General features: G+C 37.0%; 1 protein-coding gene across 1 annotated transcript in view; it reads left to right on the plus strand.

Annotated features, from left to right (window-relative positions):
- The first annotated feature begins 2,821 nt into the window (after positions 1 to 2,821).
- The window catches only part of LOC114384363 (ATP-dependent zinc metalloprotease FTSH 11, chloroplastic/mitochondrial-like), a 29,866-nt gene continuing 16,156 nt past the window's right edge, over positions 2,822 to 16,531 (plus strand). Inside the window, exons 1-8 of the mRNA XM_028344031.1 lie at positions 2,822 to 3,702; positions 4,414 to 4,567; positions 6,337 to 6,429; positions 6,587 to 6,672; positions 6,772 to 6,895; positions 7,331 to 7,450; positions 7,782 to 7,832; positions 8,185 to 8,246. Of these exons, the coding sequence (XP_028199832.1) occupies positions 3,149 to 3,702; positions 4,414 to 4,567; positions 6,337 to 6,429; positions 6,587 to 6,672; positions 6,772 to 6,895; positions 7,331 to 7,450; positions 7,782 to 7,832; positions 8,185 to 8,246 (1,244 nt within the window). The 5' untranslated portion in view covers positions 2,822 to 3,148. The remainder of the gene's footprint in view (positions 3,703 to 4,413; positions 4,568 to 6,336; positions 6,430 to 6,586; positions 6,673 to 6,771; positions 6,896 to 7,330; positions 7,451 to 7,781; positions 7,833 to 8,184; positions 8,247 to 16,531) is intronic.

The following is a 16,531-nucleotide window of genomic DNA, read 5'->3' on the forward strand; positions in this document are numbered from 1 at the left end:
AAAACATAAAAAGGGAAATACATAGTTTTGGAAGTCATATTTGCACACTTGATTGAAGGTTGTTGTCCCTTGTGACAGACGCATGGGGTGCTAATACCTTTCACACGCATAAAGACAACTCCCGAACCTTTCACACTTAAAATTTGTAGACCGCACGTTCTGGTTTTTTTGACGTTTTCCTCGAATAAACGTTGGTGGCGACTCTGCACGCCTTCCTCCCTTGGAAGACGCACCCGTGAGTCTCACGCCACCCTCCCTCTGAAGGGTTGGTTGCGATAATGGGTAATGAATTGTGTGAGTGTGAGATGTTGTGTTGTTCTGAACATGTGGTTAATGTGAAGGTGCGGAATGTGATTTTGTGATTAAATCCTTGGGACAAGTGATGTTATGCAATGAGTGGTAAAATGATGCAAATTGTGCTAAGTTGAGCTTGTTATACTTATATTATATATATGAGCTTCGTTATCTCTACTTGCTTAAGAATGTGATAACTCACTCCTTGTATGTTTTTTGTGTTTTGATCCTATGATGATCTCAAACCTTGTGCTCATGGGAGCAGATGGTTAGGTAGATGGCTTTAAAGAACCTCATGCTGGAGGACGCTGGGACGCAACGCTCTGATAGGATATGACATTGGGGGATGGCTTTCTATATCATTTGCATAATATTTTGAACATGTTACTTTATGTTGTTCCGTTGCTTAACTTGATTTTCTTTTGTAAAAAATTTTTTAGACGACCTTGTTTTGGGTCGAAGATGTTTTTATACCCTTATTTGTTAAGTTTTTAATTTGTTGATTAACGTGGATGTATACCTTTTACCCACATGAACTCTTTTATGCTTAGAAAATAAAATCTCTTTTATGTAATTCCACATTTCCATGTATTTTATTTTATAATTATGTATATCGGGGTAGAGGTTGTCACAGTTGTGGCCTGGAGATTTGTAGACATGCATTTGATCCACCACCTTCTTGAACTTGCTTGCCTCAAACAAAGCCACGAGGGTGTAATAATTATCATCCTCATAAATCTTGCATTGCACAAATTCAATGACCAAGTCATCCTCATAAATTTTGGAAGTAGTCCTCGCCCGTTGCTTTAATCCCTTTTTGAGAGGTAACAACAATGCCATCATCTATGGTGAGCTTCTCCAAACGATTGTGCTTCCTTCTACTAGTAGTGGAGGCATGAAAGAACCTGTATTTTTGTCTCCATCACAGAGGCAAAATAAACCTTAGACCGCTACTTCCAAAATGCTTCCTCACGAACTACCTACCTTGAAAGCTCATCCTTAATACGGTTGAATTTTTTGACAGATTCATTATCATCTCTATGCCTAAGCTCATTTAGCTCTTTTTTGCAACTATTGATACTATCTTTGAATTTTGATCTTAGATTCCTTCCCCACCTATACAAATTAGAAGTGCATATGAGACCTCAAGATATTCCTGCAAGCTTTAGTCTTTTGTCCCAGCCATGGGACTGATTCTCAGTCTGAGACCTAGTTACACTTAAACTCCTCACCCTATAGCAAAATGCATCCTTGGAGAGGGACAAAGAGTTTTAAGTGTGACTAAGCTTGAATCTCATAATTGACTCAAAGGATCGAAGTTTGTGGGATACATCGAGATCCCACTGGGAACCAAATGCCCTAATTATAGTGGTTAATTTTTTTTATCATATGCCGTAAATTTAACCTTCTATCACTTTATCTAAGTGTTCAGTAATACAATGTAAAATCTTTTTTATCCTTAAAAAAATCATACCTGTTATATTGATAAGGCAAATGCTAACTACAACAAAGATTAAGGAACTAAAAGGAAAAAAGACCTTTTTATTGGGACATGTAAAATTGCATTGTTTATGATCATTTTGCGCTCTTCTATTATTTTTTCAATAAATTCTTTTTTCTTTTAAATTAAGCACTCATAAAAACAAATTTTGTGTTTGTTCCTAGATAAATTTTTTCTTTGCATCGAGTCTCTAATAAAACAATAATTTTATTTTTGGTTCTTTGCACTTTTTTTTAGTATCGAATAAATTAGTAAATTTTGTGTTTGATATCCAATAAACTTTTTTTCATTTGTTCATGACAAAAAAAATTATTAAGAAATTGTTATCGTGTGAAAATTTTGCTGTTTGGATCGACAATACTTCAACACGATTTCAAAATAAAATCATGCGATTTGAATCAAAGAGGAAATTCTACTCTTCAACAATGGGTTCTCAAGTTACAAAAAAAACACTTGGTGTAGTATTTAATGGACAAGGACAAGATAAATCAGTAAACAAAACAATAAAGGAAATAATTTAAAAAACCGTAAATATGTGGAAAAATTAAAGCGAGTAAAAAACCGAAAGCTGAAAGATAAGAAAATGCATAGAAGATAAATGGGTTTTGATTTGAAATTTGTCTTCCTATACATTTGCTTCAGATATTTATAGATAAAGAAAATAATTATAAACTCTATTCATTATCCTAAAAACATGGAAACCCCCCACATAAATCCCATGCTAACTTAATCAATCTTTCTCTCTAAGCAACGCCTGATGATCTCTAAGTGGGATCCGTCATACGTTGAGTTCAGACCTAATAATTATTTTGGGCATCCAATCATTGTGTTAATATACACTGTCGATTTTGATCCTGCCAATTCTGCTCAACATAACTATCGAAGCGAAATATTTTATTTTGATTACCGATAGAAAGAAACATAAAATTTAAATATTTATTAAGAATTGAAAAAATATTTTAATCATTCAATAACTAGTATTTTGAAGACAGTAATTAATATAAGACGTATTGCTAATATCTCACTCAAAACAAAGAATCCATGGAGGCAGCTCCAGGAGTGTGATTACGAAATGTCCACGATATGAAGAGGCAAGAAACGAACATTTTTCAATCCAAGCGTAATTATACGACCGAACAAAACAATATTTGCAAAAATTGCAATAAAATCCGTAGAGACACACAACATCTCCAAAGCTGGCGCCAATTTCAATAATCCCTGGATAAGGTAACTTTTCTTACACCCTCCTCCTCCTCCTTCTCCCCCAAATCCTCTCACAAAACAAAAACCAAAACACAGAGAAAAGAAGAGACACTAACCACTCTGTGAAATCAAAACCCTAATAATAAAAAAATGGCCACACTTCAAGCTTCTCTTCTCTCCAAACCTTCCCTTCTCTCCAAACCTTCCCTCCCATTCCCATTCCCGTTCCTCTCTCCGAACCACTCCCCATTCTCCCTCTCCTTCCCCCCCATGCGCCGCGTCCTCTCCACACCGTTATGCTGCACCTTCTGCCCCTCCGAACCCAATCTCAGCCCCTCCGAACCGGAACACGAAGCCGGTTCAGCCAACACCGAAGAGCCGGGTATAAATTCAACCGAAGAAGGTGCAGCTTCGGTTTCAGATTCGGGTTTGGAAGAAGAAGAAGGCGCCGAGGCTGTGCTTCGGAGTGGCGCGGATTCGGAGAAGATTGTTGTTGCGAGTGGAAGGCTCTCGATAGTGGTGTTCTTTGTGGGGCTGTGGGTGAAGGCGAGGGACCGCGTGAAGAAGGCTTTTTCGGAGCTTCTCGATTGGTGGCCGTTCTGGCGCCAGGAGAAGCGCCTCGAGCGATTGGTCGCTGACGCCGACGCGAATCCCCAGGATGCCACCAAACAGAGTGCTCTGCTTGTTGAACTCAATAAACACAGGTCTGTCTTGGAATTTGGAAATTTGGAAATGTTGTTGCTTGATTAATGGTCAAGAATAGAATGTGCAGGTGGTGGATTGTGTTTGTTGAGTTGGTTCTTGAGCAATTCTTGTATTAGGTAAAAGTTAAACTAATATAATTCAAGATGCATTGAAGTAGTGATGAATTTTTGAGCTTTGAACTCAATAAGCACAGGTGTGTTTTGGAATTTGGAAATGTTGTTTGATGAATGGTCAATAATAGAATGTGCAGGTGGTGTATTTTGTTTGTTGAGTTGGTTCTTGAGCAATTCTTGCATCAGTATGGTGACACTAGGTAAAAGTAAAAATAGTATAATTAAACATGCATTGAAGTAATGATAAAGTTTTAAGCTTTTGTTGGTCGTGCATGTGCTCGTGCAAGAGTTGTTATGGGTTCTTTAGGTTTAACTTTTTCTGCTGTCATTTTTTTATTTGATGGTCTTGGATGTTAAATGATGGTGTAGGATGGATGAAAAGTTGTGAATTGTAGTTAGATACATGGACTTGAGTGTTATTGGAGAGTGTAGCTCATGTAATGCTTTACAGAAAAGAAAAAAAAAAGAAGAAAGATGTGACATTAGGGAAAATTTGGTTAGGTAGACAATGAAACTACATAGGTTTTTGACCTGGAAGTTTTTGTGTCAAAGTTTGTTGGCATATATTGATTTATTTATTATATGTATTTTTTCTAGTCCTGAATCTGTCATCAAGTGGTTTGAACAAAGGGATCGAGCTGTAGACAGTAAAGGGGTTGCGGAATATCTTCGAGCTCTTGTGGTCACTAATGCTATTAGCGAATATCTTCCTGATGAGGATTCTGGAAAAGCTTCTAGCCTTCCTACCCTGGTATTCATTTTGAGGCATCGTGTTCTTGGTATCCTGCTTTTCAATTTTTAGTCTGTGTAACCAAATTCTTAGTGCTGCATTTTCATTAGTAGAGGTGGAGGGGTTTCCTGTGCATCTTGTTTGGGATCTATTTGTTAATATTGGTCTGTTCAAAAGTTTATTCTGTTTTATTTCCATAAACATCATCTAAGTGCTTAACTGATGTCTATTTTATTGTCCTGGTGAACTACATTATTTTTTTTTAAAGGATCTCTTTTCCTAACAAAGTTGTAAGTTTCATGCCGCACATCTAATTTTTGACATTTGCATCTGTGTTAGGATATTAATTTTATTGCTGATCTCTGTTGTATCTTCCTGATTTAGACTATTATATTTCTAAGTTCTTAAACTTAAGTTTTGAACTTGCTCACTTAGCATATCCTAGAGGTAGTACCTTTATGCATACATTTGTAGGATGATGTATTCCTACTGGGAGAGTCTTAGAATCTGGGTTTGGGCCTAATTCAACCCCAAAAGTTAGCTCATAGGGTGAATGTTGCCCCTCACTTATATAGTCTATCTTGGCCTTATCTTTAGTCGATGTGAGACTTGGGTTTTCTCCAACAGAGAGTCATTGAAGGGGAGGGGAGGGGGGATTAATGGTAAAACTAGAACTATGGAGAAAAGCTTTGGAAGCATATGGTTTCAGGATTACGTAGATGTGAAATAAAATATCTAGAATATATTGGACATGGATATTGGAGATTATACCATTCCTCAAGTAGTGAGGTTTAACTATCTTTGATCAGTTTATTAGAGATGTTATACCAGTATAAAAGCCATCCATATGTGTTTTCACCTAATAGCTTAAGCTTTTGGTATAGTTGGTTCATGACACTATCAATCAAGATGATGGAGCAAATTGTCAGAGATGTATGCCATAAGATTCAAAATTGGATGGATTGAAATTTAGAAATGTGTCAAGCGTTATTTGTGATCGGAAGTTGCTTTCTGAGCTTAAAGGGAAATTTTACCACACAACCATAGGGCCTGTGATTCTGTATGGTACTAAATGTAGGGCAGTAAAGAGCCCACAAGAGCATAAGCTCAGTGTTGCAGAGATGTGGATGTTCTGGTGGATAACTAGACATACAAGACATGATAGGTTAAGGAATGAATGCATTAAGAGAAAGTAGTAGCATCTATTGAGGAGAAGATCATAGAATCTTGTTGAAACTGGAGGTTGTTTGGCCATGTGAGAAGACAATAGAAGCCTCACTATGAAAAATGGACTAGAATCAATAGATGCAAGATGGTCTTATAGTTGATGATAGGGGGAAACCAAGAAAGATTCTAGATGAACTCTTTGAAACAAAATTTGATCTAAAATCTAAGTAGACTTTTTGAGGATTTGTTTCATGACATAACACAATGGCATTGTTTGATCATATAATTGACCCACCTAGTAGGGAAGAGACTTTGGTGGTGTTTTTTTTTTTTTTGGCATAAAAGATTTGGATACTTCTTATGTACTTAAATACAACTTTTTTTGGCAGTATTTCTCTCACATACATTTCTGGATCTTGAGTTATTTGGCACTTCCTTTTTGTCTTTAAACCCATGATAGATTTATAATGGACCATAACAGATGAATCTCGTCCTCCTATTGATTGCAATTTTTCCTTTTGTACACAAACTTTCTTTTGATCATAATAACAGCCTTTTGACTTTTTTAGGTCATAATTACTTGTTTTATATCATGGGGAACTGATGGTAAACATATTTTTCAGTTGCAAGATTTGAAGCAGCGTGCATTGGGTAACTCAGATGAAACTTTTCTTAGCCCTGGAATATCTGACAAGCTGCCACTACATGTGGTTATGGTAAAATTTATTGTAGAAAGCTTTCTCTATGCTTTGTGCTTTTATTGGTTATAATTTTTAAATATTGTGGAATAAAATTGTTTAGTTTCTCTGTTTTAACCCAGATTCTTTTTGTTTAGTTGTTCTCGGAATCTCATGAAGCTGTTTCCTCCTTTAGGTTGATCCAAAAGTATCAAATAAATCACGTTTTACACAAGAGCTTATCTCAACTATTTTGTTCACTGTAGCTGTGGGGTTGGTCTGGTATGAGTCTTTAGTTTCCCTTTCTCCCTCACTTTCTCTTGTATAAGCATCCACTCTTTGATTTTTATATACTTGTATTGCTACTACACGTCCATTCAGGTTTATGGGTGCTGCTGCACTTCAAAAATACATTGGAAGCTTGGGTGGGATTGGACCTTCAGGAGTTGGATCAAGTTCTTCCTATGCCCCAAAGGAGCTGAATAAGGAAGTGATGCCTGAAAAGGTTAACTTGTTAATCTGTTCTTACTTCTGTACTCAGATTTCTATAACAGTCTGGAAAATAGATTATTCTGTATCTCTTGAACGTTTCTGTGATTCAATAGCTTAAATTTGGATAAGCTAGAATTTTGATTGCCAGTGAATGTTTGGATGAGAAGATTCTAGGTGGAATAGGCTAATGAACAATGGCATGATATATATTATACCTTCATATCCTTTCTTTATCTAAATAAAATAATCATAGCTAATTATGCCTTTACTTGCAATTTTGTGAATCAGTCAACGATAAAGTTGGAAAGTTTAATTAGTCAGTCATTTCAAGTTTCCTTATTTGTTGTATTAGACTTGTGTGTAGAATATACAGTAAATCAAAAGTTCTTCCACATCTTATGTGTTCTCTTTTCTTAATCTTTCTCTATCACACTTTCTTTCCTTGCAGAATGTAAAAACCTTTAAGGATGTGAAAGGTTGTGATGATGCAAAGCAAGAACTTGAGGAAGTTGTGGAGTACCTAAAAAATCCATCTAAGTTTACACGCCTTGGAGGAAAGTTGCCAAAGGTCTGAAGAGGTTAATTTGTCATTTTTTTTTCCTGACAGCTTTTTTTCATATTTCTATTTTCCATATATAGACTTCTTATTCTTATTTCTTAGTAGGAAGAACTAATTTTCCATCTAATGAACTGATTCTCTTGAATCCTTCTCCATATCCAAATTTTGTTGTTCACAGTAACAAACATGTTATGTCTTATTCATCATAATATTATGTATACATTTTTCTTGCATGCTATGCTGACAAATTTGCTTGTCTTATAATAAGATATCATACCTTTTTTGTGTGTATTGGTTATATTTTGTTCATTAAGTGTGGCTAAAGTGTTCCTCTTTTCAGGGAATTCTTTTGACAGGAGCACCTGGAACTGGAAAAACTCTGCTAGCTAAGGTCAGTTAGTTTCTGTCTTGTCAGACACTTTTTTACAGTTTTTACGAAGTTAGTGTATTATACAATTTAGAACCTATTGGTCTTCTTCCATATGCTTTTGGGATACGCTATCATTCTCAATATGCCACACTACACTGTTATATGCTATTTTCTATTAGGAAGTTCAAAGAAGGATATAAATGGACTTTGGTTCTGGTCTCTCACTTTGATATTTTCTTACACTTTGCATAATTCTTCTGATCTGTGACTGTAACTAAAATCCTACATTATTGACATCAACCTTTTGAGTTAATCTATTGAAATTTATCATTGTTATGATCTAATAGTGTTTGCTTTATATGGGACCTTGAAGGCTATTGCTGGAGAAGCTGGTGTTCCGTTTTTCTATCGAGCAGGCTCTGAATTTGAGGAGATGTAAGTCTTGTTTTGCTTTCTATGTTTTCAAAGCTTAAATTTGAGCATTGAGCACATGTTATATATAGTATTGAGATCAGAAACAAGATATTGCACAGTTATGCTGTAATGTAATATGGGTATATTTTAATTCATTAGTTTTGAAAATAATAACACACAAAGAATGCTTTTGTATTTCAACCTTGATAATGAGAATACAGTTGTTAATTGTAATACAGAATATGTTTATGCTTTTCTGTTATTGATTACTAAATGTATTTTGTTATCGTTATTCTAATGTTAACATACTCTTGCCAACTTTAAGGCTCAATCCGTGTCAGTCCTTAAAAGAGTTCTTAACAGAACTGAAGATGAAGATGAAGATGAGATAAAGAGAAAAAGAAAGAACTTTAGAATAAGAAAATGTTATTATGATTGGGCAACTGATTTCTGTTACAAAGAGAAGTATATATAGAGTTCTAGAACAGTTAGTTATTACTAACTAATCTTCTAACAAACTCTTGACTAACACTGACACTTAACTAACTTGGTAACTGTCATAACTAACTAAGAACTAACTTGGTAACTGTCATAGTTAAGTGAGTGTGCAGTTGAATACTGCACCTCCCTTTCTAATACTCTTATAGCCGCCTTCAAACTCAAGGTGGTTGAGTCTTTGAAGCAGATTCAATCACATTGAGTTTGGTCCTTAGAAAACTGAACCTGGTAGGAGATAGGGGTTTAGTACAAGCATCTGCCCATTGGTCAATGGCAGGAATATGATGTACAATAAGCTGTTTAGTCAAAACTTTTTCCCTAACAAAAACGATATCTATCTCCATATGCTTCGTTCTGGCTTGGAGAACAGGATTATAAGCAATGGCCACAATCAAGGTTATCAAACTCGAGAGTTTACGCAGACTCGTGAGAGTTCCATAGACTTGATTAGTGACTCAACTCGTAGACTCGTAAGAGTCTACTTCATATAAAAATAATAACAAAATATGTATAAATAACATACTAATTAAACATTTTAACAATATAATAAAGCAAAATAGTAAATTATAATGTTCAGAATATTTAAATAACCAAGTCTAGTAATAATACATCACTATCAGATAATAACTTGCAGAGGTTATAGTAGTGGTAGATCATTCTCATCGAAAGTTTGATGTTATTAGAGAACAAAGGTTTGATATTATTAAAGGTGAGAATTTTGTATTTGAGAATAATATACTAAATGAAGGCATGATGAATGCTATAAAGACAAAAAACTAAAAAAAATGACTTACATTTTGGTCTAGTTTTTTTAACTTGCTAACTCGTTAACTCGGTGGCAAACTCGAGAGTCTACTGAGTATACTTAGAGTTTATAGAGTTTACCCAGAGTCTACTAAAAAAAGAGTTTACTCAAGAGTCAACTCGCAGAGGACAAGTAGACTCTTAAACTCGTAAGAGTTAGCGCGTTAATTCAAGAGTTTGATAACCATGGCCACAACACTTTGATTGTTTGCAAAATATGATGGGCGTGCAAAAGGGAACTTGGCGTGCGAAAGGGAACTTGGAGTTCAGTCAACTGAGTTCATGAGCCCTAAAGTCTAATTTGAGGTTGTTATAAGGTCTGAGTAAGGGAAAGCAAGAACACCTAAAGGTTTTGAGAAAATTGTAATCAGGAAGTTTTTGAAATAGTACATGATAAGGTATTTCAAACTTAATGGATGCTATAATCTATTGATCAAGTAGACAGCTGTGCAAAAAGCAGAATCCCAAAACTGGAGAGGTAAAGAAGCATGATGAAGTAAGGTAAGACCTAACTCAATTATATGTCTGTGTTTTCTTTCCACAACACCGTTTTGATGATAGGTGTGGGGGCAATCAGTCTGTGTTGAATACCAGTCAGCCAAAAAGGATGTTAATGGTCTAAATTCCCCACCGCAATCAGTTTGAAGACTTTTGATTTTAGAATTAAACTGTAATTCTGCCATAGCTTTAAATTTTTGAAAATATCTAAGGTTTCAGACTTGTTTTAAAGAAGATAAATCCAAGTAAACCTAGAAAATGCATCAACAAAGGTTATGTAGTATGAAAAACCATTGATTGCGGAAACATGGGCTGGGCCCCAAAGATCACTGTAAATTAACTCTAGGGGAGAAGTGTAAACAGATTCAGAGGGAAAAGAAGGAAGTTTGTGAGACTTGCCCACTGCACAAACTGAACAAAAACTTAGAACTTTTATTAGATGTAGGTATATTACAGTGTTGCAAGACTAGTTGCGGTACACGAGAATTGGTATAACCAAGACAATCATACCATAGAGAGCTATTTTTTTTTTTTTGATTTGCAAAAATAATATTATATATTAGATAAGTTTCAGTACAAGTCGTACTGAGATTTTTACAATCACCAATGAAGTCTCCCATGTGGAGGTTTGGTTCCCTAATACAAAACTAATCATGATGGATTAAAGAACCAAAACACTAAGTATATATTGGTGATCCCTATCTGTGGAGCTATTTTCCACTAATTACAAAACCCTTCTCTGATATGACTTGACCATTGATGGAAAGGATTGTCGAATCCTTTTTCTAGGTTCCTTAACCAGCTCCAGCAAAGGAAAATGGCATCATCCATTATCTTACTGGTGTTGGGGCTATCATTTGAAAATACTATTCTGTTTCTATGGTTCCATATACTCCAAGTTAGTGCCACCCCCCAAATTAACCATCTCTGTGACTTGATACCAAGATGTGTATTGTAGAACGAGTGCTGCATGAAATTCTGCCTTGGGTGTTGCGAAAAAGGTCCCACCATGTTGATCCAAGACAAGGATTCCCACCATATCTGCCTAATTTGGTGACAGCTGAAAAACAAATGCCCTGCATCCTCCTCCTTTTCTGTACAGAATGGGCAGAGTGTATCATTGATGTCGATATTTCTTCGAGTCAAGTTCAATTTAGTGGGCAGTCTGTCTCTCATTAGTCTCCAGACAAAAAATGCTACCTTGTTTGGTAGTTTTAGCTTCCATATGGCATGAAAAATTCCATCTGTGTTATCATCTTTTGAGTTCTTGTCCAGTAATTGGTATGCACTTCTAAGTTCTAATTGTGTATTTTCCAGTGGTATCATTTGTCCATACCCATTTATCCAATTGCTGGAGATTTATATTAATAGCTTGTATTTCCTCCAGAAAATCAGCCCCCATACTTATTTCAGTCTTGAACAATAGCCTCCTCCACTGCAGACACCATTCCCATTTCCCTTCTGAACTGTCTCCCATCTGCGAAATGTATTGCTTTTGTTGTTTCGAGTTCAGGTATAGTCTAGGATACTTTGCCTTTAGAGGGATCCCATCAGTTGTCCATCCATCTTCCCAAAATCTAGCTTTTGAACCAGACCCTACATTCCATCTTATGCCCTGTTGGAACCAGCTTTCCTCCCCTGAATTATGACACACCTTTTTCAGGTCGTACCACCATTTGGAGACTGCTTGAGGTGTATTGTTGCCATCCAAGCTTCGCCAACCTCCATATTTGGAGTCCAACACTCTAGCCCAGAGTTCTCCCTGATGGTGAAATAGATCCCACTTCCACTTTCCTAGGAGAGCCTGATTGAATTTGGTCAAGGCTCTAATTCCCAGGACTCCTTTTTCTTTTGATAGACATACTGTCTCCCAGCTAACCCAAGCAATTTTGTGGTTATCCATGTCTCCACCCCTTAAGAATCTTCTTTGTATTGTGATTAGCTTGTGTACCACCTTCTTTGGAATCCTGAAAAAAGAAATAAAATAGATAGGAATTGAATTTAGGGTTGACTTTTTCAAAGTCATCCTGCCCCCAAAAGATAATGGCTTTTGTTTCCACTTAGCTAGTCTACTCTCACATTTTTTAACTATGGGTTCCCAAGTCACACAACTTTTTGGGTTTGCCCTGATGGGGATACCCAAATAGGTAAACGGTACAGCTAGCAAACTACAATTGAGGTACAAGGCAGCCTCATTCAACCATTCGGCAAATTTTCCAACCGCCCCAAATTGACTTTTTGCATAGTTGATTTTTAGGCCTGATACCATCTCAAAACTTCTGAGTATTGCCTTGAGGACCTTCACGTTTTGCATGGATGCTTCATCGAAAAAAATGGTGTAATCTGCATACTGCAGGATGCTGATTTCTATTCCATCTTTTCCCACCAGCAGCCCCTTGTACTTGTTTGCTTTTAATGCTTCTCTCATTAAACCTGTTAAGCCCTCAGCCACAATATTAAATAAGAGAAGGGCTAGTGGATCCCCTTGTCTTATTCCCTTTTGTGGAATAAATTCAGCTGTAGGGCTTCCATTAACGAGGATTGACATAGAAGCTGTTCTGATGCAGCCATCCATCCATTTGATCCATTTAGGACAAAAGGCCATCTTCCTCAGCATAAAAGTCAGAAAATCCCAGCTAACTGAGTCATATGCTCTTTCATAGTCCACTTTGAATATCAAACTGCTCTTAGCATTTCTCTTCACTTCCTCCACCGCCTCATTGGCAATTAAAACACTATGAAGCATGTGTCTTCCTTCAATAAAAGCTGATTGTCGTTCATCTATGATCTTTGGCATCACCTTCTTCAGTCTTCTTGCTAGCACTTTGGCCACTATTTTATATATGCACCCTATGAGTGATATAGGCCTGTATTGATTCAGGTTTTGAAGTTCCAGCAATTTTGGGATTAACGTTATGAATGATGCATTTGTGCCCTTAGGAAATCTGCCTTTTACGTAGAATTTGTCCAAAAATCTGAGCACTTCTGGTTTCATTAGATCCTAGAACTCTTTGATAAAATTGAAATTCAAACCATCTGGTCCGGGGCTTTTTTGACTCCCACAATCCCACACTGCATCTCTGATCTCCTTCTCATCAAAAGGCTGCATCAGAAATTCATTTTGGCTTTGTGAAATTGTCTCAAAAGAGGTTCCCTCAAGTGTTGGCCTCTCTTTGTCGTCTTCCTCAAATTTCCTCCTAAAGAATTGGCAAACCTCTTCTTTGATCCTGGCAGGTTCTTCTATCCAGCTTCCATTTATCATCAATCCTCTAAGCGCATTATGTCTACGGTTATCATTAACTGTGATGTGAAAAAATTTAGTGTTGCAATGCCCTTCTTTTATCCATTTTGTCCTTGCTTTTTGCCTTAGCAAAGACTCATAGGATGTGGCTGCCAACCATAAGTCTTCTTGCAGTTTTTTTTTCAGCACCAATTCCCTATCATTTAACTGTCTACCATCAGCACCAACTTCCAGCATGTTCAGCTCCTGCTCAATCCTGCTAATTTTCTTCTGGATATCCCCAAATTGCTCCTTATTCCAGACCTTCAACCTTTGTTTGAGTCCCTTTACTTTTTCTTTTAGCACATAGCCACCCCAACCTCGAATTGATTGTGATGTCCACCAATCAGATATCACCTTTTTGAATTGTCTATCCTGAAACCAACAATCCAGTACCCGAAATGGTTTAGGGCCCAATCCACATTGGATGATCTCAGCAATAGTGGATAGTGATCTGAGAAATTCCTCTGTAGGATGAATTGGGAGGTGTCCTTCCATTTATTCAGCCAATCTGCAGAAACTAGAAATCTGTCCAGCCTATTTTTAGCTGTTCCGTTTGGTCTGTACCATGTGTATTTTCTGCCAATACAAGGTACATCATCTACCTCTAAATCAGCAATCCAATCATTGAATTCCTTGATACTCCTTTCATGATGTTGTGTTTGGCTGGAGCCAACTCTTTCCGTAGGCCTTCTTATGCTGTTGAAATCACCCAGTATACACCATAATCCTCCCTTATACACGTTTCTGATTTGCTCCCACAGATTGCGCTTCAGTATCACATCACAAGGTGAATATACATTCACAATGTTGACTTTGACACCTTCAGCTACCAGTGTTCCTTCCAAATAGATAAATCCAGTCTCTGTGTTTCCTTTCTAATTTGAATGTGTGTACATTCCATATGCATAAGATTCCCCCTGCACTGTTATTTGCTGGCTGCATTGCCCATGATATGTCCTTATCACCCCAAATAGCTTAACACATTATCCTGTCCACTATCTCCTTTTTAGTTTCTTGTAAACACAGCATGTCCACCTTTTTTTTTTACTAGTTTTCGTATTGCAGCCCATTTAACACCCCTCCCTAGTCCTCTTGTATTGTAGGATATAATCTTCATATGGGACACCCTTTTCTTCCCAACCTTTTTGCTTCCTCCTTATCCCTTACCTCCGGTTGTATCAACTTGGATATCATTGTGTCTTGCTATGATTGGCATGTAACTCCCATGCTCTTTGCCAGTTCCCAATTAAAGTTTGCTTGTGTTTTGATTTCCACATTATTGAACTTTTCAGACTTATTACATGAAGGCACAGAAGACTGTTCAACAGTTGAAATACAAACAAGAGTAGAAGCAGACACAGGATGTTGAAGCTTGATGTTGGAGAAGCTGTATAGACCATCGGGAACAACATTTCCTTGGAGCAAGACCTCATTGGTTACCTGAGATTTAACAGCACAAAAATTAGGATGAAACTCAAAAAAGACTCTATTATCTTTAGCAAATTGGCTGACACTAATAAGATTTTTAGTGATATGAGGCACATGCAATAGATGATGAAGAGACAAAGAGTCTTTAGTGTTATAGGGAGAGATAAAAGAGGAGGATCCAAAGGAAGAAGTAGGCAAACCTTGACCATTGCTATTAGAATATGTATGTATAACTGTTAAAACAGTTTAGTTAGAGCTGTTAGCTTTTGCTAACAGCACCTCCCTCTTAGCTATTAACAGCTGCAGTCTCTTAGTTTTGAGTTCTATAAATATCTTCTTTGTAACAAACTTTGTAACTAACTTTTGTGATGATCAATAATATGAGATTCATTCATTTTGTTAAACAACCTGTCTCTCAAATTATCTAAAGAATTGCCAATGAAAATTTGATCAGGAACTTCAAAAGGCTCAATTTGTTGAATGTTTTGAGACTCTCCAGTTACACGAAAAGAAGCACCTGAATCTGGAATCCAATTGTGGTTTGTGGAAGTGGATTGATTAGGGACATTAGTTAACACAGCGCTGGGATTGAAATTACTTCCTGAATTAGTAAACTTGTTATTGTTATTTGTCTAGACATTTGAGGGACGAGAATCACCATAATATTGGCCAGAATTACTCTGACCAGAAGCACCATTGTACTGATTCTGAGGCCCATAATTTTGTGAGGTAGGATCGTGAAGGACTAAAGAGGAATTTGGCTGATAATTCCTATCAAAGCGAAAATGGAAAATAGAAGCAGTTTGCCCATACTTGTAACACACTTGACATTGGAAATTAGTGAAGCAATAGACGCCAGACCATGGCCACCGCCGCCATCAGTGCCACTGCTAGCACCACCATGACAACCACCATTGTGGTTAAAACCACCACTGTAGCTACCTGCATGGCTAGAACCACCTCGAAAATTGGAGAAGCTTTCTGGATCCTGTTTGTTTGACACCTGAGTGAGATTGATTGAAGGCGAATCAGAGGAAGACTGCTTGAACTTATTCAAGCGCAATTCATGAGCCAATAAAAGCACCTCAACTAGATCAATAGGCTGGGGTTCAAATTTGCTTTCAATGATCACAATAATTGGATAATAACCTGGCGAAAGACCTTCAAGAATAGAATCAATATGCTCTTGAAGCATAATTGAGCTTCCAATGGAAGCAAGAAAATCAGAAATTGCTTGAATCTATGACAAATTCATGTATTGATTTGCCTGCAAGTGTCGTAGCACGAAGCTGAGTGCGAAGTTGACAAGCTGTGGCTATTGTTTGCTTGTGGAAATAATCGTGAATGCGTTCCAAACCTCATAGGAGTGGGTGCATCCTAGAACTTGCGATAAAATCGACGTAGAGAGAGTCGATTGAAGCGATGTGAGGAGCACTAGATCCTGTTGCTCCAACTTTCATAAGCTGGATTCTCAATGCCAGCTCACAATCATCTTTAGAGAGGAAGCAGAGCGGAATCTGTGGATTTGTGACGAATTGCTGAAGTCAATGGGACTTGATAACTGGTTTGACTTGTCGCCACAGGAGAAAAGTTGAATCATCAAGCTTGTGAGAAATTGAATTTGGAAGTGAAGAAGCAGAAAGCAACACATTCTGTTGTGATGCCATTGATGATCGTCACCAAGCTCTAGATACCATAAAAGCATTCTTAACAAAACTGAAGATGAGATAAAGAGAAAGAACTTTTAGAATCAGAAAATATTATTATGATTGGGCAACTAATTTCTGTTACAAAG

The sequence above is a fragment of the Glycine soja genome, chromosome 14 (assembly GCF_004193775.1).
Source record: "Glycine soja cultivar W05 chromosome 14, ASM419377v2, whole genome shotgun sequence".
NCBI classification, from domain to species: Eukaryota; Viridiplantae; Streptophyta; class Magnoliopsida; order Fabales; family Fabaceae; genus Glycine; species Glycine soja.